Source organism: Lolium rigidum, chromosome 4, assembly GCF_022539505.1.
Source record: "Lolium rigidum isolate FL_2022 chromosome 4, APGP_CSIRO_Lrig_0.1, whole genome shotgun sequence".
NCBI classification, from domain to species: Eukaryota; Viridiplantae; Streptophyta; class Magnoliopsida; order Poales; family Poaceae; genus Lolium; species Lolium rigidum.
The window spans coordinates 232,869,951-232,893,372 of NC_061511.1; the positions used below are offsets into that span (position 1 = coordinate 232,869,951).

At 46.5% G+C, this 23,422-nt stretch overlaps 3 protein-coding genes and 1 long non-coding RNA gene across 4 annotated transcripts; all 4 read right to left on the reverse strand.

Annotated features, from left to right (window-relative positions):
- Nucleotides 1-1,557: 1,557 nt before the first annotated feature.
- LOC124649805 (putative 12-oxophytodienoate reductase 11) lies at nucleotides 1,558-4,093 on the reverse strand. Its single transcript, XM_047189374.1, has 4 exons — nucleotides 3,869-4,093; nucleotides 2,518-2,789; nucleotides 2,273-2,434; nucleotides 1,558-2,173 (listed from the first exon to the last, which is right to left on the reverse strand). Exons 1-4 carry the CDS (start codon nucleotides 3,976-3,978, stop codon nucleotides 1,566-1,568), a joined length of 1,152 nt encoding a protein of 383 aa, XP_047045330.1. The 5' UTR covers nucleotides 3,979-4,093; the 3' UTR covers nucleotides 1,558-1,565.
- Nucleotides 4,094-9,124: 5,031 nt separating this feature from the next.
- Nucleotides 9,125-11,303, reverse strand: LOC124707266 (12-oxophytodienoate reductase 1-like). Its single transcript, XM_047238931.1, has 5 exons — nucleotides 11,006-11,303; nucleotides 10,684-10,920; nucleotides 10,223-10,494; nucleotides 9,936-10,109; nucleotides 9,125-9,836 (listed from the first exon to the last, which is right to left on the reverse strand). Exons 2-5 carry the CDS (start codon nucleotides 10,740-10,742, stop codon nucleotides 9,223-9,225), a joined length of 1,119 nt encoding a protein of 372 aa, XP_047094887.1. The 5' UTR covers nucleotides 10,743-10,920; nucleotides 11,006-11,303; the 3' UTR covers nucleotides 9,125-9,222.
- Nucleotides 11,304-15,879: 4,576 nt separating this feature from the next.
- Nucleotides 15,880-16,872, reverse strand: LOC124649806. Its single transcript, XR_006986799.1, has 3 exons — nucleotides 16,293-16,872; nucleotides 16,065-16,183; nucleotides 15,880-15,943 (listed from the first exon to the last, which is right to left on the reverse strand). It is a non-coding gene; the product is annotated as an uncharacterized LOC124649806 (long non-coding RNA).
- Nucleotides 16,873-18,666: 1,794 nt separating this feature from the next.
- Nucleotides 18,667-21,544, reverse strand: LOC124649807 (ALA-interacting subunit 1-like). Its single transcript, XM_047189375.1, has 9 exons — nucleotides 21,419-21,544; nucleotides 21,224-21,281; nucleotides 20,976-21,034; nucleotides 20,790-20,864; nucleotides 20,563-20,670; nucleotides 19,925-19,995; nucleotides 19,484-19,793; nucleotides 19,075-19,364; nucleotides 18,667-18,956 (listed from the first exon to the last, which is right to left on the reverse strand). The coding sequence occupies exons 2-9, from the start codon at nucleotides 21,279-21,281 to the stop codon at nucleotides 18,896-18,898; spliced, it is 1,032 nt and encodes a 343-aa protein (XP_047045331.1). The 5' UTR covers nucleotides 21,419-21,544; the 3' UTR covers nucleotides 18,667-18,895.
- Between the last annotated feature and the right edge of the window lie 1,878 nt (nucleotides 21,545-23,422).

Here is a 23,422-nt window from a genome sequence, read left to right on the forward strand (position 1 = left end):
CTTCCCAAGTGGAAGTTGAGGGATGAAGAGGTCGCTCCGAATAAGGCTGCGATGGTTGCGCTCGACGACACCGAGGACGAGAAGGATGGCAGGAACGCCGACAAGCCGGAGGGGAACAAGAAAGCGAAGGAAAGGATGAGGCTCGAGGGGGAGGCTGCATTGTTGAGGGACAAGTTTGATCAAATGATGAAGTCGAAGGAGGTGATAGCGACCAAGACTTTGGAGACCAAGCGTGTCATCATCGAGACGAAGAAGGAGGTGAGCCTTGCAAAGCTTGAAGCCAGCCGAGAGGAAGCAAAGAACAAAGCCAAGTTGGAGGAGATGAGGATCGATGTGAAGAAGGCCAAAGCAACGAAGCTACTATTGGCCGAAGAGAGGGCAATCTTGATGATGAACACGAAGGAAATGAATGAGGTTCAGCTGGAGTGGTGGAAGGAGGTATCGGCGGAGATCACGGCGAGGCGAAGAGCTGCTCGTCAATCGGCAACTGCTGCTGCCGATGTGCCTCCAGGAGTTGGTGCCGATGTGACTCCAGGAGGTACTGCCGATGGTGCTGATGGCGGTACTGCCTATGTTTGATGCCGGCGGTTAGATCTGATGGTGAACTATGAACTGTGTTATTTGGTTGTGTCATTTGATGTCTGCACTATGAACTATGCATGATTTGTTTGTGTTTTAAACGTTCAGCTTTGATCGATCATATGTAAATCAATTTCATAAACCTTGTTTTTACGGGTTCGGAAGCCCCGGGCGCAGAACAGAGCCCGTAAACCCAAACTGAAAAACAGAATATTCTGTTGTTCGGTTTTCGTTACGGGCTCTGTTCTACGCCTCCATTTTCCGGCCCGTAAACACGAGTTCGATGCACCGAACTCGTGTTTTTCGGTTCCACTTTTTACGGGCTCTGTTAGAGATGCTCTTAGGGTCTTTGTAGTCCTAGGAACGCACCTGCTGGTCGCTTCGGCTCTTGACGTACCTGACAGTATTAGATACTACAGGTTATTGGACACGATATACACAGCCGTATGCAGTCTACTATTCTGGGATGGAAATTACTAAAGCAGTAGTTAATTCGCATGTTCCATGGAAGATCGAAGTATTGGGGTGTACCGTCGAAGGTTCGGACAGAAGTTCTCCAGCTGGTAGTACATAAGTATGGGGCCTTTCGTGGGCTTCAGCAGCAGAAAGATGCCATGTTAATATGTTATCCCATTTGCATGTTATATTCAGTAGTGCTGTAGCACCTCCATTTTGCAAGTGTGTGCAACAGTAGTAGACATGCAGTTTTTATTTACTTATTAAAAATTTGACCAATAGTATGATCAACAGTAGTACAATTTTCAAATGTGCAAAATACACACGAACTGGATGTTAAAAAACTGAAACCGTGACATATATTTGTAATTCATGTCTACCTCCTGTGCTACAGACCTTAAGTATAGACCGACAAACACGAGAACTGAGTGAACGGAAGATTGTATCACTCAAATCTTCCAGATGGTGAGGAGTGAGGACAAGTCCTTCCAATCAAACGGCCCCAAATTTGAGTGATGCGAAAATATTTTTCACTCGACTATTTCCTTAATATCAGCATCAAGAAAAGGGTAATCTGTGTAGCCAACAACAGGATCAGAGGTGTAAAAGGTGCTCCTGTCATACTTGTTCAAAGACGTGTCCTTTCTGAACCTCTCGGGCAGGTCAGGGTTTGCCAAGAAGAGGCGCCCATAAGAGACCAGGTCGGCGTATCCGTCAGCGATGGCCTTGTCCCCTTCTCCTCTGTCATACCCTCCACTCACCATGAAAGTGCCCTTAAACGCCGTTCTGAATGGTAGCAGGCCGTGTGGGATCATCAGTTTGCCATCATTTTTGTTGACGTACATCCGAGGCTCGACCACGTGGCAGTACAGGACGCCGAGCCCGTTCATGAAGTCTATCACGCGCAGCGCGAGCGCCTCTGGGTCGGAGTCGACGCAGTCCACGTAATCAGAGAACGGGGAGAGCCGTACGCCGAGGCGGTCCACACCGACCTCGGCGCCCACAGCTGCGATCACCTTGGCGGCGAAGCTGCAGTGGTTCTCCAGGCTGCCACCGTACATGTCAGTCCGGTCGTTGGTGCCGTCCTTCTGGTCGATGAGGTACCCATTGCCCGCGTGGATCTCCACGCCGTCGAATCCTTCAAGAGCAATACTAGCAGTTTAGCACATGTTTGCAAGATCGAGCCAATACATTGGTAGTGCAGTGTGTGAGATGGCAACACTGACGGCTTAGTTACCGGCTCTGATGGCATTTCTGGCTGCGATCCGGAAGTCGTTGATGATGTGGGGTATCTCCTCTGTTTCAAACCTCTGAGGGGTCGCGAATTCCCTGACAATGTGTTCATGGCTGACTTGTTTGTCGGTGCTGGAGACCGAAGCTTGCCCATTAGGCTGGGAATCTGTAGCATGATTGTGAGCGGATCGATTAAGTCAAAGACTTGACAGTTTCACCAATTCGTGAAATTAGGACAAGTGAGTGCACCTGTGGGCGAGGCAGGGGCTGTATGCCATATCTGGCAGAAGAAGACGGCTCCCTTGGTGTGCACGGCGTCGACCACCGGTTTCCATGACTCAACCTGCTCCTGGCTCCACAGGCCGGGCACGTTCGTGTAGCCTCGCGCGGTGTCGGACACGGCGGTGGCCTCCCCGATAAGGAGCGCGCCCGGCGCCGACCTCTGCGCGTAGTATAGCACGTTGTGTGGCTGGGCAAGGTTCCCGTACGACCTGAACCTGGTCAGCGGCGCTAGAACAACCCTGCCATTTCGCGTCCGCAACACGCAATGCGCCAGTTCAATGAAAACGAAAAGAAGTCAGGTTTGCCTGTTTCCTTGATTAAGAAGAAAGTCGCGTGGTTAATTACGGAAAACGAAGTGAAAACCGATACATATGCACCCCCGAGACCAGACACCAAACATGTTGTCGGTTCTGCCGCCCAAGCGACCAAAGACGACCACATCAGAGCCACCGCTCCGACACCCACACCGGTCCAAGGCGGTGTACTAGACGAGCCAACAACTCTGCCGCCCAAGCAACAAGAGCAGACGCACAAACATCAGAGGACTCCGGAGCCGCCAATTCGGCTACAACCTCAACAAGGCACACACGCCGACCCCAAGGACCACTGAACAGGTCGATGGATCTACCGCCCGAGCGATCAAACCTGACACCCAAGGAAAGAGCCGCTACTCGATACTCCACACCGACCCCGAGGCCGTGCCCCAACCTAGCCGATGACAAAACTCATCGACGCTCACCACCGTCTTCCGCTTGTCACTCCGATGGAAGCACAACTCCAAAGAAGAAAATCTCAAGAGGGAAAACGACATTAAAAATGTCGTTTCCCCCAAAAGACCTCAAGAAGGGACGAGAGCTTCACCTCAACGTCGCCTCCAGGAAGGAACAACGCCCAATGGCTTCAACGTCGCTGGCTTCGACTACCACCGGAGGCAGGGATTTCACCCGGATACAGCTCACGAACCTCCACCCGTGCCTCCACCGCGCCGATCCGAGCTGTTAACTGAGGACCTCCACATCACCGAGATGTGGCGACACGCTGCCAAACCAGCGGCAGCATCTCGCCGGCCAGCCCCGGCTTGCCCGCCTCCCTCCAGCGCCGCCGGCCAACCCCTCCTCCCTCCAAACATCCCTCCCTCAGCACACGGGGGCCCTGCCGCGAGCTTCGTCGTCCTCCGGCGGCGCGGGTGATACAGTGCCCCGGCGGCACGGTGGACCTGGGGGACATGGCTGCGTCTCCGAGCTCCACGAGCAGCCATGGCGGAAATATTGGGACGACGACGGGAGGTGGAAACGATATACTACTGCAGTTCACTGACCTGTGCGCCAGGTTGAATTCGCCCATCTTGTACGGCGTCAGGAGAGGGGTCGTCTTCGTCTCCGTACCGGCCTCGGCCGAATTTACAGCAGCACGGCCCTCTGAACTCATCGCAGGCTGCTGCTTCTTTCTTCTGGATCTGGACTCTCGAGTTTTTGTGCTTGACGATGAGACGGAGAGTGATGATACTGTTTAGGCACAGCACCTGACTCGAGACTGCTGTCGAACGGGGCGCCCGCCGGTAGAACGGGTGTAGGTGCAGCAGCCACAGCCCCGTAAGCTTGCACTAAGAATGTATCAGCTCTGTTAAGAAAACAGAACACTATATTAGCGAATTATATGGTCTAGTATCACTTTAAGTGAACCATTAATTAGAACAGAAGTGTTTACTTAGTCTGTAATATGTTTTTTCGAGGAGGTATGCTTTATTTTTCTAGCCTTATTAGGGATTCTCTTATGTCTTTGAGTGTTGAATTTGTGTCTAATACCTGTATAGGCTACATGTTGAATTTGGACTCTGCGGATATGTATAAAGGCATCTAAAATAACTAAAATAGACTAGACAAAAGCTAGATTAGATAAAAGGATAAATCTTCGGGGACAACACGACATTTAGTTAATATAAGTTGTAATGCATAGGCATTCAGCTAGTATAATATATAAAGGCACCTAGAGTAGCCAAAAGTAGACTTGACAAAAGCTAGATTAGATAAAAGGAAGAAATCTTCGGGGACGACCTAGCGCCTATGGCAGGAGCACCGAGGCGGACTTCGTGACGTTATAGAACTGATGTGTCTGTGCACCGAGGCGGACTTCGTGACGTTATAGAACTGATGTGTCTGTGCACCGAGGCGGACTTGTCGTCGATGGTACTTTGATAGCACTTGGGGAGGAGCACCCGTAAAGCATGCCCTACAGATGTAAGCGTTTTACCGCTGAAGTGCGTTACCAAATATTGTCTCCCGCCTACTTTCTGCAATTATCTTTTCTAGTATTATGCTAACAAGTAGGATTGGAGCGAGCTTACAGATTGGCTTTATGGTGCGGATGATCCAAAGGAACGCGAGGTGGTGGTGGTTTTGGTGGGTGTCGGCCTCTGGAGCGGAGGACGGAGCGAGTCGGGTTCCTTACGGTACGCGTTGATGGCGGAACTCCATCAACAAAGGACGACATTGATAGCGGCCCGCTAGCGAAAATATTATCGAAGACCTTTGGTTGATTTGCTTGGCGCGCAAGTTGGGGGAGATCGTAACGACTGATGTGATGCAACAGGTTCGAGCGGTTAGACCGGCTGTCTCAACGAGAAAAGATTAGGTGCAATTTTGCGAGGAGCCCCTCAGTCCTGATATCGTCAAGGTGGTGGTCTATTATGCACGTGCAACAAGTGTGCTTGGCATGTTGGGCAAAGTCTAGAGATCCTGGAAAGCTAATCTTCAAAAAACTCTGATGTTAAATGTGCATCGGGGTTCTGATGTCGTCATGGTTGTGATCTCCAAAGAATCATTTGGGGATGGGTGACTTCCTGGTCAGTCACCCATCCTCAAATTGCTCCAGGCCAATTACACTTAACATCGGAGTTTTTTTGAAGATTAGCTTCTAGAAAATAAGTTGCAACTTGTTTGTATGGGTATCCTATCAATTCTATTAAGCCCTGGGCCAGGATATCACGTGACGCGCGACTTGGAGCTTAGGAAAGTCACGTGGGGACGGATTAAAGGTGAGGATAGATCCAAACTATTTTATTGTCAATAAAAGGAGGGTCGCGGGGGTGCAACGGAAAGAGCTCATGAGTTGCCTACCCCCAAAACTCGAGCACAAAATTTTCAAAAGAAAGATAGGGCGTACGAGGAGGCTTTGCTAAACGGAAGGAGAAGCCGAGGTCGGTCCGGTCGCTCTAACCTAAGCGATTCAATCGACAGTTGTTCGTGGGAGAGTAGTCGGAGGATGTCTTCCACCAGGATTAATGTGACAAAGTTCGATGGTACTTGCAACATTCCCCTATGGTATGTGAGGATCAAGGATTTGCTGGGCAGAAGGGACTCCTGAGGAGACTCAATGTTAGTGTTGTGAAGCCTACCAAGATGGACCATAAAGATTGGGTTGAGATGCAAATCTAAGTTGCTAGTACCACACAGCTCAACTTAACTAATCAGGACATGTACCATGTGATGGGCGTGGAGTCAACGAGCGAGATCTAGAAGACATTGGAGGCGAAGTTTCTAAACAAGACTTCATCCAATAAGTGTATTTGATGCAGGAGTTTGATGTCCTAAAGATGCAAGAAGAGCGTACCTTACTGAACACATTAATCCCATCAACCGTGTGGTCTCATCAGACTTATCACGTATTGAGGTCGAGGTGGGACGAGGACAGGGTTTTTCTCATGCTTACTTTGTTGCGTACGTCCTACAAAGGATTGGTTGTTACTCTGACGTACAACAATACAAGCATCTCTTCTAGCAAGAGAAGAGAATTTCTGAGGATGGTGTTTCTGTTGGTGCTAGTGGTGGCCATGGGCTCATGGTTATGAGTAATCATGTTATGAAATCTCGTAAGAAGAAGAAGGGAAAACCACAATGTTTCACTGTAAGGAGTTGGGTTATATCAGAAATATTTTTCCAATGTACAACAAAGCTACAAATATTGATGTTAGTTCTGCAGCTGATTTCGATAGTGAAGTTTTGTCTTTAGTAAGTGAATTTTTCGATGATGTGTGGGTGTTGAATCCAAGGAGCTCTTATCATGTGACGTCTAACAAGGGGTGATTTGCTACCTACAAGCCTAGTAATTTTGGAGTTGTCTATCAAGTGGTTTGCTACCTACAAATTTGGTAATTTTGGAGCTGGCTGTCAAATCGATGGTGCGCATCAAGGCACTATGAGCATGTGGGATATCAAGATCAAGACCCAAGATGGTGATAAACTGGTGAACAGGTATGTCCTGTCAAGGGCTCGGAGAAACCTTATGTCCTTATCTCACTTGGAGAACTCCACGGCAACGACTATGTCTATCGTGTTGACAACGACAAGTTGATCATGTGAGTCAAGAAGGACAATAAGCGTATGCTGAAGGGCGGGAGGACTAGAAATAACCTCTGCAAAGTGCATGTGAGCATCATTCTAGGTGGAGCTGAAGAGGAGGAAGCGGCGAAGGGATCAGCCTTGGCAACCGAGTCCAATGAGGATTTAGATGCCGATTCATGCAAGTGAGCAAGAAGGAAAATCAAGTTCAACATATACTGGTGTTTGCATGAAGCTGACAATTTACATATTGGTGATATATTCGTCAAGGTGAAGATTGTTGAAGTTGTGTCGAATACATATATGGGCTACGTGTTGGACTTGTGTTGGACCTGAACCATGTGGGTAGATTATGTGTTGGAGTCGAACTCTATAACCAGAGCATAATATATGAAGGCATCTGGGTAGCCAACATAGACTAAATGAAAGTTATGTTAGACAAAAGAATAAAATCTTTAGGGACGGTCCGACGAATGTGCCAAGGACGCTGAACCGATGTGGCATCGTAGATCTATTATATCTCTACACTGAGATGAGCTTGTCGTCGACATTACTTTAATAGCATAAGAGGAGCGCTGTAAAGCATGCCGGCCACTGCTTCGTAGTTTTAACTGAAACCGGTACACATAGGACTAGTAGTACCTCGTATGTTAGAGCACATGTAATGTACAGTTCATTTTCAAGCTAAACAGAACTGGATTATCTATTGTAGCATATGGTTGAGAATTGGAATTTAATATTTTTTACAACATTTACAGTTTTACAATTTCCAAACATGCAAAATACACGCGAAATGGATTAGAAAAACTGAGACGTGATTTCTGCCAACACTGCATACAGATGATTTTTTTCGATAAAGGATGCTTTATTACTTTTGATAAGCAATTACATCCAGCCTCTGCACGACTAGGGTGCACACAGCCGTTTTAATAGTCTTAGTATCACAAAAATGTCAAACTAAAGGAGAACATAGGCGAAATACATATCGAAACGACGAAACATATGACGCCTAAGATGCGGGTGGGGCTTCAATCCGTAGACTATGCTGCCACCCATGTAGGGAAAAAGTATCCTCGCTGTAGCCTCCAACCGTGTACAGACCTCCGTAAATAGGTCTCGGTTCTCCAAGCGCTGAAGAGGTAACCACAAACGGAGAATACCTGTACATCTGTAGATGACCTGCAACAAAGAACAATTTTTATCATTAAAAATCTTATCATTTCTACTCAGCCATAACGCCCAGATCACTGCAAGCGCACCCACCCTAAGAAGCAACTTAAACCTTGAATCTATACCGTGAAGCCAATTGCCAAAGACATTGGCCACACTAGTCGGAGGGAACAAGGTAGACGCTACTTGGATGACAGACCAAATAGATCTCGCAAACTGGCACTGGAAGAAGAGGTGTTTAATAGTTTCATCATGATGACAAAAAACACATCGCTTACTTCCTTGCCAATTACGCTTGACAAGATTATCTTTGGTGAGGACGACCCCTCGACGAAGATACCATCCGAATATTTTTATTTTTAATGGTATCTTCATCTTCCAAATTTTCTTATTATTATCCACCGGTACATCGAATGAAGTATGACGTTGTATAAAGATTTGACCGAAAAAGAACCATCTACGTGTAAATACCACCTAAATTCATCCGGTTCAGGTGATAGATTGATATCCCCCAGCCTTTGGATTAAGGTATTCCACGCCAATAGCCTTTGTCCTAGCAAAACTCGTCCGAACGTCACATTCGGAGGAGAGGTAGCCATTACTGTAGCAATGGTATCTCCTTTGCGATGGACGATACTATACAACGCAGGATACTTGTTCACTTAGGGGTGCATTGTCTAACCAAGCATCTTCCCGAACCGTATCTGTGCTCCATTCTTAATTGAGAAAGTTCCATGGCGTAGAAAGACATTTTTTGTCGCCATTAGACCAGCCCAGAAGTGTGAATCCCCGGGTTTCCAAACCACTTGGGACAACGTCTTTGAGCCTATATACTTTCTCCGAAGAATAGTTTGCCAAATCCCATCCTCGGTAAGGAGCTTAAATAGCCAATTACCCAGCAGAGCTGAATTCTTGACCTCTAGATCATGAACTCCAAGCCCGCCTTGATCTTTGGGACTACAAACTATACTCCATTTGACCAGCCCGCATACAGATGATATGATGCATGTCTACCTCATGTGCTACAAACCTTACGCATAGAACTATACATTGACAAACACAAGAACTGAGTGAAGGGAAGATGGTATCACTCAAATCTTCCGGATGGTGAGGACAGGTTCCTCCAATAAAACAGCCACAAATATGAGTGATGGAAACATATTTTTCACTCGAGTATTTCCTTAACATCAGCATCAAGAAAAGGGTAATCTGTGTAGCCAACAACAGGATCAGGGGTGTAAAAGGTGCTCCTGTCATACTTGTTCAAAGACGCGTTCTTCCTGAACCTCTCAGGCAGGTCAGGGTTTGCCAAGAAGAGCCGCCCATACGCGACCAGGTCAGCGTAGTCGTCGGCGATGGCCTTGTCCCCTTCTTCTCTGTCATACCCTCCATTCACCATGAAAGTGCCCTTGAACGCCTTTCCGAACGGTAGCAGGCGGTGCGGGATCATCAGTTTGCCATCATTTTCGTTGACGCACATCCGAGGCTCGACCACGTGGCAGTACAGGACGCCGAGCCCATTCATGATGCGTATCATGTGCAGCGCGAGCGCCTCTGGGTCAGAGTCTACACAGTCCATGTAGTCGGCAAATGGGGAGAGCCGCACGCCGAGGCGATGTGCACCTATCTCAGCAGCCACGGCCACAATGACCTCCGCGGCGAAGAGACAGCGGTTCTCCAGGCTGCCACCATACTCGTCGGTGCGGTCGTTGACGCCATCCTTCATGAACTGATCGATCAGATACCCGTTGGCTGCATGGATCTCCACACCATCAAATCCTTTCAAAAAAATAGATTGCGAGTATTTTAGGACATGTTTGCAACATAAGTGCAGTGTTGTTACAGTGTATGAGATCACAACATCGAGGATCTTGTTACCGGCTTTTATGGCGTTTTTGGCAGCAATGCGGAATTCGTTCACAATGTCAGGTATTTCAACTGTTTTCAGACTTCGAGGCACCGCAAACTCCATGATACTGCCATCATGGATAACTTGAGCTGTGACTTGCTTATCCGTGCTTGAGATCGGGGCTTGCCCATTAGGTTGGAACTCTGCAGCATAATTGTGAATGGATCGATTAAATGAAAGTCGCAACACTTTCAACAATCAGTGAAGTGAAACTATGAAATGTTAGCAAAACTAAAAGTGAGAACCAGGCACGCACCAGGTGGGGAAACACGGCCATGGTGCCATATCTGGCAGAAGAAGATGGCCCCTTTCGCGTGCACGGCGTCAACCACTGGCTTCCATGCCTCAACCTGCTCCTGGCTCCACAGGCCAGGCATGTGTGGGTAACCCCGCGAGGTCTCGGACACGGCGTTAGCCTCCGCAATGAGGAGGATGCCCTGCGCCGCCCTCTGCTCGTAATACAGAACGTTGTGCGGCTGGGGAAGACTCCCGTACGACCTGCACCGGCCCAGTGGCGCTAGAACAACCCTGTGATACGCAACCGCAACACGCAAAAAAGTGAAAAACACGTGCATGAGATTGTAAAACATGATCAAATATCATGTACTGAAGACTAATGACTCTAGAGGAACATAAGCATCGAATTGGGAAAAATGGGAATTTGATTTAGGATGTTATATTGGAACAGGAGATAGAAACGATAAATAGTTATCTGACCTGTTCGTCAGGTTGAATTCACCCATCTTGTGTGCCGATAGGAGAGGAGTCGTTTCCATGCCTTGGCTGGTTTTCCAGCAGCACGGCCTTCTGAAGTCGTGGCGGCTACTGCTTCTTCCTTCTGGATCTGGAGTATTTATTTGTAGTCGACGTCTTGACAATTGGAGAGTGGAGAAGAAATGGAGGCTGCGTCATGGAACTTCCACTTTGATGTAGTTTGCAACCAAGTGGAGTAGACTGGTATAACAAAGAAAATGACTTGTGTGGCTGCAAATTGATATTCGTAATATGGATAGCTTAGATTGCCTAAATACCCCCTCACCGGCCAATGGCCATCATCCGAGAGACGCAGATTGTGATGGATGTAGTGGAAACTTCTGTGACAATGTATGTGAGTCAGTCGATGTCGCCGGCTAGATATTAACTGGTCATTTCCATGATAATATCATCCATATATATAGTTTGTGTATTTGCTCAAACCATACTTGTGTGTTGCACAAAATTACTTACTGGAATGATTTTAGTGACTCTTGACATATTCAGGACAATATTGGAATGATCAAGTTAGCTGTTACTACCACGAATTTGCTGTGTAAAAGTATCTACAACCGATGCTCTATACGGCACTGCATCTGCAAAAATAGCATAAAACGCATAAAAAAACATGCTCCAACCGATCCAGCAAACTGAAGTGATAGCACAGGCCTTAAAATCAGTACCTCGCACGGCAAATTTCTGGTCGATGGGAGGCGCCGCATCCAGCAACCGCTGCCTCGACTCCTCCCTCCCGCGCTTTGGCGATTTCGTCATCCCGCTGCGCTATCTCGGCCGCTGCCGACGTGCCCTGCTCCCTGCCCCCCGCCGCGTGCCCGAGAGAGAGCACCGACAGCGCCGCCCTCGAGCAGGCGGTCGTCGGACCTGACCCGACCGGCAGCGCAGGCCGCTGTCATCTTCCTCGCCTGCGCCGGCCTACATCGCGATCGCCGGGCCGCCCTACTCAGGCGCTGCGCCCCTGCCGATTTTCTGGGGCCTGCTGCTGACTGTGAATAGTCGGATAGTTCAGAGGATGTGCAGGAGGGCGGCGATTTGGACGATGCGGTGGTGTTACAGGCGATTTGGAGCTGATAAAATGAAAATGTGATTTATTTTTCTCTCGATTTTTGTTTAATATAATTAATTTTTTAAATTGAATATTTATGGTATCTTATATGAATAAAAATGTTTTTATAGTACTCATTAATTTCTCTATGTCTCTCACTTTCATGTTAAATCGTTAGTTTTCTACCTACTTTGAACTCCAAACACTATATAAGTTGGTGCTAGGAAAATTGTCGAGAGGAAGGATCATAGTAGCCATGTTTCTGGAATGATCGGGTCGAGGGATGAGAACAAGATTCGAGAGTCGGTAGTTGTAAAAACTAGGAAACAAGATGGGCATACATCTGTCATATGTTCAGTTTGTGGATTGGACGAGACCCCGACAGTTTGGGAAGGATGACTCAGGGACAAGCGCGCGATTGAGATGGATACAAATTAAACTGGGCTGATATTACTCGTACTAGGCTATAGCTGTTGGTTCCGGACTTCTAGTTGGGTATGTATGGGTGTTGACGGTCTATCGAAGCTCAGGAGACAATACACCAGCCATACTTCCTCGAGATGATTTCCTTATGCTACTGCCGGCCTGCCGCCATACAAAACTATCGTGATTACACATCATTCCTTGGTTTCGGGGGTCGTGTTCCTAGATCGAATTGCTTCGTCCCCCACATCATCCCCGATCTTCAATCCGGTTCAACGATCCGGGATCAGGGGATGGCCCACTGTATCGCGTTTTCGGCTACTATGGGGGGTAGGGGGTCATCTTGGGAAAATCTATATATCGCTTACAACACTTGTTGATGGCACAATGGCGCAGGAGGCGACCTCGCGCACAAATGTGAAAGAAGAGATACCATGCTTTTTAAAAAAATTCAGCACAAGATAACCCTATTTTGAAACTAACTCTTTTGCACGAGACCGGACCATCCTGCTCCATACTGTGCCCTCGTCAAGCAGGGAGCCACCTTTAACCAGGGTGCCTTGTTATGGAGCATTGCTTTCAGCCAAGGCGCCATGCTATGGAGCTTAACGCATTCGGGGTGAGCACATGCATTTGATAAATTAGGTGTCGGTACCTTTTTTGTATATTTGGTCAAACTTTATAAATATTAATTTGACCAATATTTATATGCAGAGCAATTTGTAAAAAAGAGGTATATGCTTTCTCAGCGGGTATTAGAGTTTACTCTTGGACAGCGTGTTATACTAGTTAAAAATTTAATATACATTTCAAAGAAGCATGAAAATATCTAGATCTATTATATATGCATTTAGATTGCTACTCTTTGAGGGTATTTGCTAGAAAAAATAAGCGTTCTCATCCTTTTGAAAATATGATGTTATCTTACTATTAAATAAAATTTGGTGATGATGATATTTCGCTCAACAGATATCACACATGATCACAACAAAAGAATGATAAGTTCCATAAGAAACACCACATATCCAAAAATAAGGGGATTAGATGCCCAACTAAAAACTAATCCCACACCATGCAACCAAAAAATCTTGATTAGAGGCAAAATTAAATTGTCCTAATTAAATAATCTTCTTAAGTTGGCCGCATGAAATATTTGATCAGCGACAACAAAATAGATAGTATTAGAGTTGATAGTGTGTGGCGGGCAGTGGAGTCGACAACATATAGATATTGAATATTTAATATCTTCTTCCACTTGTTTGCGCCCATAAAATTTTCGATCTCTGTTTTGACACTCTCATGTGTGTTCGATTTAGAGTTGTTGTCACTCTAAAGTGACATAAAAAACCATACCAAATCTGCAATTCATAATCGACAACTTCATCAAATAAGACACTATTGTTCTACCGATTTTTTTTAAAGAAAAACATGTACCTTTGCTGCCCCCTTCTCCTTCCTATTCATCTTCAATCTAGCTAAAAATCAAGCCAAATTGTAGACGAGGCGGCCAGAATTCCTACGGGAGAAGTGTCCCACAATCTCTCATCTTTACCCTCTTTAAAACAATAGATTTTTCAGCATAGCGTGCAATCCTTTGATCATGGTTTACATCGCCCAACTCAAGCCGAAATTGCTGAACATGGAAGCGGGCGCTAAGGTGAATGCCACAAATTGTTATCGTAGGTAAAGAAATCATAGTTGTTGTAATGCATTTACCAAGCAATCATGCTTGATCACTGCCGCATCTAACACATTTTAACCTGCAAAAAAAGATGTTGCCCACATATTCTATCAAAACAAATAAGAAAATCAACATCTTAAGGCAAAAAAGGGAGAAAAATGTAGAAATCTAGCTCATAGTATGCTAATTTATTTTAAACTAGTGGTTGGGGCGCCCCATGGGGCGCCTCCTTACCGGTCTGGTGCGGCCTAATCCTCTACATGATCTGTTGCTTCCGGCTGGGTACCATTTCTATTTCTTTTTACCGTGGGAGTGAGTCAGCTAAAACTTGAAAGTAAACTGCATGCATCTCTTGTCTGACCCAGACCATTAAGAAAAAAAGAAAACACAGCATAGCTTACAACAACGGTCAACCCTCTACATATACAAACTGGAAGACTCATCAGTGCAAGATTGCAACCTTTATCCTACCAACAGTTTATCACATAGTATCATTTCAACAAATCAATCAGGAACGTATTGCTTGTTTCACACAGCTAGAAAGCAAAGTCATGACAAGCACTATGCTAAATATGCCTGGAACTGACAGAAGCTTACACCCCTTTTTCACTCTGGCCAAACTCCTCACCCAGGTAGGACTGAGATGTCGTGAATCTTCAGTTTATTTACTAAGTTCGCACTTTGCAGCTCATTACATATCTAAATTGCAAAGATAAAGGCTGCTAGCCAGAATATTCAATCTCCTAAATTTTGGCTCATCTAATTTACTCATCTGGTTAGAAGATAATCATAGTCCTCTGCTGCTGAAATTGATGTATCCTGAAACTAGAAAAGTTTCTCATGTCAATGAAAACTTTATCTTTGACTTGTGCATAAACACAGAAGTATCACAGTTCAATACTTAAGATCCAGAAAACATTCACTAACAATCAATTAACACTGTTTTCACAAATACATAGAGAAATGCTGGAAGTGCACAGGCTATACCATTTAGAGTAAATATATAAAATGTTACCATAGTAGTAATACATTTATGCTTGAATCCATGCATATTCTGAAGATGAAAATGACTATACTACTACACGTTAAATGATCTAACCAACTGCAATAAATTTAGATCCATGCAAATATTAATTTATGTCACTCATAATGGAAAATAGATTATATGTGCCTAGAATTTAAGAGCAAAATCCTTGAATAGAATGCTTGTTATTTCAGAGCCACTCATGTAGTTACGAAAATTGCTACTCTGTACTTACTAACATATGGAACAACCATGATATCTGCTTACCCAAGGCTATACATAAATATATATATGTTAGGAGCCCACATGGATCAGACCTTTGATCAAGCAAATGTACCGTTAACCTCCTAACTTCTTTCTTCATGCTCAAGGCCTTCTAGAAATAGAAATTGTGATAAATTCATAATGGAAAAGAGATTATATGGGCCTAGAATTTAAGTTTATGTTGTCCACTAACCCAGTATAATTATTAGGCTTGCTCTTGGCAATACTTTATGTAGTTATAAATACAAAAGACTTCAGCTCTTAAATTGTTTCCAAGTCATAGGTCACTCCAAATTCAGAAGTAAAAATAACTGAAGGAAGCCAAAATCCTTATGATCACGAATCTTCAGTAAAACTAACTTAAGCATGATACCTGAACATGCCATGTATGAACCTCAGTTCAGTATACCTGCTGAAAGGACGGCGTTCAACAGATATTCCAAACTATCACTCCTACAAAAACCGAGAATGGATCATCTGAAGTTGAGAGAGAGGTGACCAAAAGGAAAATACCTTGAAAATGCTATTGAATAAATATTCCTTCTCCACAGTGAGCAATCAACCTGTTAACTAAGAGGATAGTAAATATTAGCAAAAAAGTCTCTAATGTCCAGCTGCCGCTACCGCACGAGGTCCAGCTGATCTAGAGCCCTTCTACAACCATGCGCTGAGAATCGGAGCTGCCCCCACCCCCTGCTTGGGCCTCTCAGAATCGGAGCTGCCCCCACCCCCTGCTTGGGCCTCCATATCGGCCTTGCCAGCACCATTCCTGGCAACGATTCCAAATCGTGGTACTTCAGTGGTCATCATTGTAAAAGCATTACAGCAGTAAAAAAACCTTAGAATTGAAAAACTAAATTTTACTGGGAAGAGGATAGCATTTTGCTTACCCAAGAATGGTGATATTGTCATCAGACTATCCGAGCAACAGGTGCCCAGCCAACAATAAAGTTGCGGTTGCGTTAGCATGGCACAGGAGGGGGAGCACACTTTGGTCAACATGTTGCTCCTAGATAAACATAACAGGTAAAGTTGATTCTTACTTTGGCTAGAAAAATTGAGCATCTACACAAACGTATAATTATTAATTAAGAATGTATGAACTTTGAAATACTAACCAACAGATCAATGCAAAATATCCAGCGGCAAGGTAGAGAAGCATCATTACATGCGAGTTGTAGTCCATGGGAGGATCTTGAGCACCGGAGTCCTGGCAAACGTGGGCCACGACCCGCACCTCGACCCGGAGGTTCTCCTTCTAGTGCCCACGCACCAGCCCACCGCCCCTCCGGCTCAAATGCGATAATACCTCGTCATCGACACCGCTGTCGCACAGGTTCGTCGCCCTCCGGAACAGACTCGAGTCGCTGGAGCATACCCCATCCTCGGGATGCATGGTCGGAGAAGTTGCCGTTGCCGCAATCCTAGGTCCGCCCCCACGAGGCCATGCTCTCCTCCTCGTCCACAGAGTCGGAGCGGCGGCCGAATATCCCGAGAGACGCGTGGCGGCTGAGTATCCCGAGTGCCGCGTGGCGTTCGTCCATACCGGTGGCGGCAGGAATTTGGGGGAGAAGAGGACGATGCCCCTGCTAGTTGTACATAAGCGGGCTCCTCGGCGCTGCCGATGAGATCTGCGCCAGCGGCGGTCGCCCGCTCTACCAGTGGAGACCTCTCGGGTCTCGGCACCGGCGTGCAACGGCGATGGTGCCATGGAGGGCCGACTCGGCTGGCGACGCTCCTCGACGAAAACTTCGCGGGCGAAGCCAACGACGTTCGCTGTTCCCCACTGCCACACCGGATCCCGCCATTCCCCGCCGCCACACCGGATCCCGCCGTTCCCCGCCGCCATAGAGGAGCCCGCCGTAGCCGCCGCCAGGAAGAGTTGGATGGGAGACATGTTTTGGCAGGGAGAGAGAATAGGTTGTGGAGGGCGTGGCCAGAGAAAGGAAAAGGTTCGGCCGGGGCATTTTTTTTCTGTTCGCTCGCATGCAGTACAAATGCAGACTTGCAGTACATAGTACAAACAAGCAGAAGTACATTATCCCAATTTTTTCTGCCCAACGCCACCAGCCTATCGTGGATAGGCCAGGCATGCCGCTAGGGAGCTCGCAGAACAAATCAAGCGACGCAGCATGCGTGGAGGCGTGGAGCGCTCTGGGATGGGGCAAGCGTACACGCACTTCATGTTTCTCAATTTTTTTCTTCTGCCTTGAAATACATGCCTGGAAGTAGAACTTAGTGAGATCTATTTCTTAGCAACGTTTTATCACGATGAGCACAAAGAATTAGTAAGTGGGTAACTGTTTAGAAACTACTCAGTATTAGCAGTGGAGGTAAATACTTTTTCCCACGCACATCGAAACAAACGGATGTTAATTGAATTTTTGTAGATGATGTTAATTAAAAATTGCTTAGGAGTGATGAGGGAGTGAGAGATGGACGCCTGATTAATATTCTTTGCATATGCACAATAACATAATACTTTGTATTGAAGACATAGCTGAAGGCGATACTTGAGAGATAGATTGGTAGCAACGCACGTGCACTTTGCTAGCTATAGCAAAAATATGAAATAGCAGCTTATATTACAAGACAGAGAGAATAACATTCACTAGAAGCCGTAACAAATATTATGCATTATATATGCTTCTCCAACAAGTACCTACGTCATATCACCATGCTTTCCTAGCTCAGCAAAGATGAGAAAGGAGACAACATCAAACATATATTATGTGCTAAGAGCAGGTCTAATGCGACCCCGTAAAAGGGGCAAACCCGTATAATAACTGCCAGAATACGGGTTTGAGCTCTACCCGGCCGTCTAGCAGAACCCGTAAAAACGGCCCCCGGTTCGATTTTTGCTGTTTTCGATTACGGGGCGGGTCTTCGCCCCTTACTTGTACGGGGTGGGAGAGCAAATACAGGGCCAACCCCCCACTCGTGGCGGGCTGAAATTTCAGAAAATCTAACCGTTTCGCGATTTGCCTCGCCGGAGTCCGGCTAAATTCCGGCGAACTGCAGCCGGGCGGGCCGGGCGAGCATCGCCGGGGCCGGCGCGAGCACGGCCGGGAGCGGGGCGGGTCCGGCCGGAGCGAGGCGGGGCGAGGGCGGCCGGGGCGGCGCGCCATGGCCGGGCGGGCGAGGGCGGCGCGGTCGGGAACGGGCGAGGCGAGGGCGGCCGGGGCCGGGCGGGGCGGGCGAGGGCGGCCGGGGCGGGGCGGCCATGGCCGGAGCGGGGCGGGGCGGGCGGGGCGAGGGCGGCCATGGCCGGAGCGGAGCCGGGGCGAGGCGGGCGAGGGCGGCCGTGGCCGGAGCGGGGCGGGCGAGGGCGGCCGGGGCGGCGCGGCCGGGGCCGGAGCGGGGCGAGGAGAGGGCGGCCGGGGGCAGGGCGGCCATGGCCGGGGCGGGGGAGCACGGTGGCAGACTAGGAGTTGGCTAGAGGAAGAAGATGAGGTGAGTTTTTTTTTCGATTCGGCATATTTTGGGAATATTCCATTTTACAGGGTGAGTTTACAGGTTCTGCTAGATTGGACGCGTTTTTGGCCGATGAAAAACGAATACAGGGCCCTCTACTCGCGTTTTAAGGGGCGAAAAAATACGGGGCCTGTTAGACATGCTCTAAGGGCACAACAGGAGGACATGTCTAGAAAACAGAAGAAAAAAATACAGAGAACTGCAGGCCAGTCCCTGCCTCTACAAAATGGACACAAATTCCAGTCATTCAATGTGAGTAACCAGCGTCCTCCTTGTTCCACGACAGGTAAGAGGGGTCTCCAAGGGTCCTGAAATCGATCCAAGCAGTAACTCAAAAACCACATCACATGCTTCAACATTTACAAGGATCTTGACGTGTTTAACCATGCAAAGACACTTGTCATTCTTGACACCATATCTACATACCTTGGCTTGATGACGTAGAGGACCACGAAGCCCATGGCTAGGAAGAGGCAGATGCCACCAACAGCAACGTACGCGATCCCGATGAAGTTGTTCTTGCCACCGATCCACGAGGCAGTGGAGAGGACCAGCGCCTTGGTGCCCCCAAAGCTGTACGTGTTGTAATTGTTCTGTATCACCACCGTGATCTCGTCGCTAGCCATGATATCGGACTCGATCCTGCCGTAGAGCTTCCTGAATGTTGGTAGCGCCGCGGTCCTCATCCACACAATGAGATCTTCTTGCTCACTCAGCTGAAAAAAACAAATAAATGGCAAGTTCAGAAGAAAACTATCAAAACTTTGCATTCCTTACAAGAATATTTCAGAAGGAAATGCTGCATCAGGAATTCAGAGGTTGTTTCTGCACTAACAGGTAACTTATCATTTAGGTTGCCGCCACCGATGAGCCCGCCTTTCTGGAAATTGATGGGGAAAACATCACTTCCAAACTTGCTGTTCTTGTCGCTGGCCCACGCGATGTTCTTCTTGTTCACCTGAACCTCCTTCTTGTTAACGGAGAACGCGTAGGTGTCATTGAACAGACTCCACGCGATAAGGCCACACGGCACAATTAGGGATCCATCACCGGTGGTGGCTTCAGGGTCGCAGCTCTTGATGACGGCCTTAGGGTCCTTGTAATCCTTGGAACGCAGCTGCTGGTCACTTCGGCTCTTCACGTAGCTGACAGTATTGGTTACTACAGATTATTGGACACAAATATACACAACTGTACGTGGTCTAATCTGGGATGGAAATTACTAAAGCAGTGGTTTATTGGCATGCTTTATGGAAGATCGAAGTGTTGGGTGTACCGTCGATGGTTCTGATAGAAGTTCTCAAGCTGGTAGTAGATATGTATGGGGCCTTTCATAGGCTTCGGCACCTGAAACACGCAGTTTATCAAGTTATCATATGTGTTTCAGACTTGGGTACTTGTATGGCAGCACTTGTATTTGGAGGTCTCCATTATGTGGCGTGTGTTGTATCGACTCCTACCGCTTTATTAATTTAAAGCTGGGCCTTTGGCCTTATGTTTAAAAAAAAAAAAGTTTATCAAGTTATCATCAGTAGTGCAGTAGTACCTCTGTTTTGCAAGTATGTGTAATAGTAGGGCACATGCAGTTTCTATTTATCTTTTTGAAAAAGATTGACCGCTAGTATATGAGAAAATACATTAATTCACTCTATGACAGTAATGCAATTATATTTCTCTCATAAACTTATGTGACACTACGTGTTATGTGTATTACTCCTGTACTATCTTACTGTCAAAAGGAATAGTTAAAGTCCACATGATGTAAACATTGAGGGAAGACAGATTACTATTTGCCGAATATTTAATGCGTCGTTTCTTCAAAACGAATAAAGAGGCAAGCTATGTGACAGGATGGTAACCAGGAAATAGACAGAGCCACTATCTGTAGCTAGTCAGGCAAACACAAGAACTGACCGTTATCTTTCTGGTACACGCCTTGTTGACCTTGGTGTCCTGAATGAACCCTATCTTGTCACTGGCAGGAACGCACTCCTCGTCATATCTGTCCACCAGTTCAACGATCTACATTGCCGACAATGGCAAATCAGGAAACACAGAAAAATGGCATATGAAAATGCATTTACAATAGTCTGCCCATGATCAGGAATTTTGGGTCGGTATTTCTGCATATATCGAGCTACCTCCTGTGACGCTGACAGAGAAGCGAGACCTATCGGGACGAAGACGATGCCGATGAGCGAGAAGGCGCCGATGACCTATATGATTGTTGATGGTGCCATGTTAGTTTCAGGCTGAGAAGCTGCAGGCCATCATTTTACATTTGGAACCGAGAGGAACAACGTATATATGGTGTTAAACCGTCATACAATTCCGGGAGTTAGCAGTGGCTTGCATGCTGGAAGCTCCTGCTGCGTGAATTTGGAATCTGCCAGAAATAATAATTGGGAAATCAATTTAACCGCGGAAACGAGCACGCACGCGCCAGAGTTTCTCAAGAAATTACATTATTACTGATTGATTGATGTACTGTATGAGATTTCAGAATAGACTCAAAATGCCAAACAAATTAACATCAGAAGGGAATAAGGAAAAGGGGGACGAATGCGGGACGTACATTTGGGCTTCTTGGACGACCGCCGCGAGGCCTCGCTCTCCGATCCCGAAACACTCATCTGCACAATCAAACAAACCAGCTGAATCAAAATCTGACGGAATTCGTCGGACGACGCACCAAAATTAACCTGATAGTACACTTTTACCAGCCTCCGATCCGGAAGAGAGGAGGAGTTGAGGTTAATCAGCTATTTACCGGATCGCGGGACAGGGAGGATCGATGGCGATCCGAGGTAGGTTTCGGCCTGGGCCCGGAGGAGAGAGGCGTTGGTCGTCTTCTTCTTGGTTTGGCCGGTTGCGGGGGGATGGGTCGAGCGTTACCTCGTACGCGTCGCTCTCGCGCGGGCTGGAATGGCGGAAGGAAAATGCGTTAGTTCCTTGGGAGGCTCGGTGGCCGTTTGATGGAGATGACGACGCGAACAAGGCGACGCAGCGATTGGTAACTGCTTTTCTGGGTTCATTCTCCTCCACTCGTTCCTCGCGACACCCTCTCTAGGACTTAGGACGAAAAACTGCAGAGGGACGAGATCAACCTGTACCGCTCGTTGCATCTGCTGGTACCATCCCCGAACCCAGTTCAAGGACTCACTCGCGCGGCTTCTAAGAAAAGGGCGCGACAAAACAGAAAAAGGGCGCGAGAATAAGAGGAAAAAAACCGCGCGAGAAGGAGATCAAGAACGAGATCGTGACAGGCGAATGATCTGGTCGGCAATTGGCTGCTTTGCTCGTCAATCACAGGTAGATGATCGGCTTGACAATGCTCTGCTTTTCAATGATCTTCTCGCCAATCTCTGTCTTTATCCGTTTCTCTCTGTAACTAGCTTATCTGTTTTTCTTTTTCATATCAAACTCAGAACTGCTCTTAATCGGTAGTTAATTTCGACTTGGGCCCAAAATAAAAGTCGCAGTACATGGTCAAACCTTTCCAATGGCACCTTATTTGCACGATTTAGATAAGTGGAGTTACAGTTTAGCCCCAAACAAGATTCTTTCTATATTATTCTCATCACTGCTCAAATTTGAAACTGCTCTTAATCAGTGTTCAATTTCGAATTTGGCCAAAAATAAAAAGTTACAGCACATGGCCATACATTTCCAATGGTACCTTCACATGCACGATTTGGATCAGCAGAGTTGCATTTTAACCTCAAACAAGATTCTGTCAATATACTACTCGTTGTCATAAGTAGTATATTAAGTGTGGTTTTCTTCCTAGGTTTGACAAGCTCTGTTCGCCAATCCATGGAAGAAGAAACTGAGATTGCAAATGATATTAACACATCGCACCATGGTCGTAATTCCGATCGGTAATTTATGTATCCCACTCTTTCGCATGAGATATTTAAGTACTGCTATTGGTTCCAATATTTTCTTCATATTTGCATTGCAGAGTTGTACTACCTAGCTTTGTACCTCATGTTAGCATGGAGTTTAGAAATTCGGATGAAGCTTGGGCATTTTGGTTGAGTTACAGTGGGCAGCAAGGCTTTGAGGTTAGAAAAAGATATACAATCAAAAGGCCATCCGATGGACAAGCTACATCATGTAAATTTGTTTGTGCAAATGAGGGACACCGATCACAAGATAAAAGAGATCATTTAACAAAGGCCCCTCGAGCTAAAACTAGAACTGGTTGCCAACTCCACATGACTGTTAATATGGACCGGAAGAAGGAGAAACTCAAAGTGACTAAGCTGGTTTTGGAGCACAATCACATACTACACTTGCCTGAAACTTTACACTTAATGGTGTCACAAAGAAAAATTTCAGAGGTTGGGGAAGAGGCATGCAGTGGTAGTGCACAAGCATATGCACAAGTACAAGTTGCAAATAATAGTGTTTGTAATGGCCAAGGGGAGGAATCTGAAGTTTACAAGGACAATCTTAGCTTCACTCAATTATTGACGGTAATCTTGTTCATAAAGTTATATTGCGAATCTAGAGATAATAGTTGTTTGCAAAATCTTACATATTCATTTAATGTACAGGGACCAATCACAGATGACACTTTTATTGGGTTGTGGTGAAATGTTTCTATTTCGGACAATCATGTGCTCTGATCGAGCAAGTTCAGTTCTAGGTGCAAGTTAGTTCAGTTAAATCATGAGCAATAATTGCTATTTAGTTCAGTTCAAATTCAGTTGTGGGTACTATTTAGTTCCACTCTGTTGGCAGCAACAATTGGCATTACCTCTACAGT

Excerpts from the sequence above, each read along its gene's own strand:
- LOC124649805 (XM_047189374.1), bottom strand. The coding sequence starts at position 3,978 with ATGAGTTCAGAGGGCCGTGCTGCTGTAAATTCGGCCGAGGCCGGTACG. Across the intron at positions 2,435-2,517 it reads AGCCCCTGCCTCGCCCACAG|ATTCCCAGCCTAATGGGCAA; the intron begins GTGCACTCACTT and ends ATCATGCTACAG. Across the intron at positions 2,174-2,272 it reads CAGAAATGCCATCAGAGCCG|GATTCGACGGCGTGGAGATC; the intron begins GTAACTAAGCCG and ends TTGCTCTTGAAG.
- LOC124707266 (XM_047238931.1), bottom strand. The coding sequence starts at position 10,742 with ATGGAAACGACTCCTCTCCTATCGGCACACAAGATGGGTGAATTCAAC. Across the intron at positions 10,495-10,683 it reads GAATTCAACCTGACGAACAG|GGTTGTTCTAGCGCCACTGG; the intron begins GTCAGATAACTA and ends TGCGTATCACAG. Across the intron at positions 9,837-9,935 it reads CAAAAACGCCATAAAAGCCG|GATTTGATGGTGTGGAGATC; the intron begins GTAACAAGATCC and ends TTTTTTTGAAAG.
- LOC124649807 (XM_047189375.1), bottom strand. The coding sequence starts at position 21,281 with ATGAGTGTTTCGGGATCGGAGAGCGAGGCCTCGCGGCGGTCGTCCAAG. Across the intron at positions 21,035-21,223 it reads GTCGTCCAAGAAGCCCAAAT|ATTCCAAATTCACGCAGCAG; the intron begins GTACGTCCCGCA and ends TATTTCTGGCAG. Across the intron at positions 20,671-20,789 it reads CTCTGTCAGCGTCACAGGAG|ATCGTTGAACTGGTGGACAG; the intron begins GTAGCTCGATAT and ends TCGGCAATGTAG.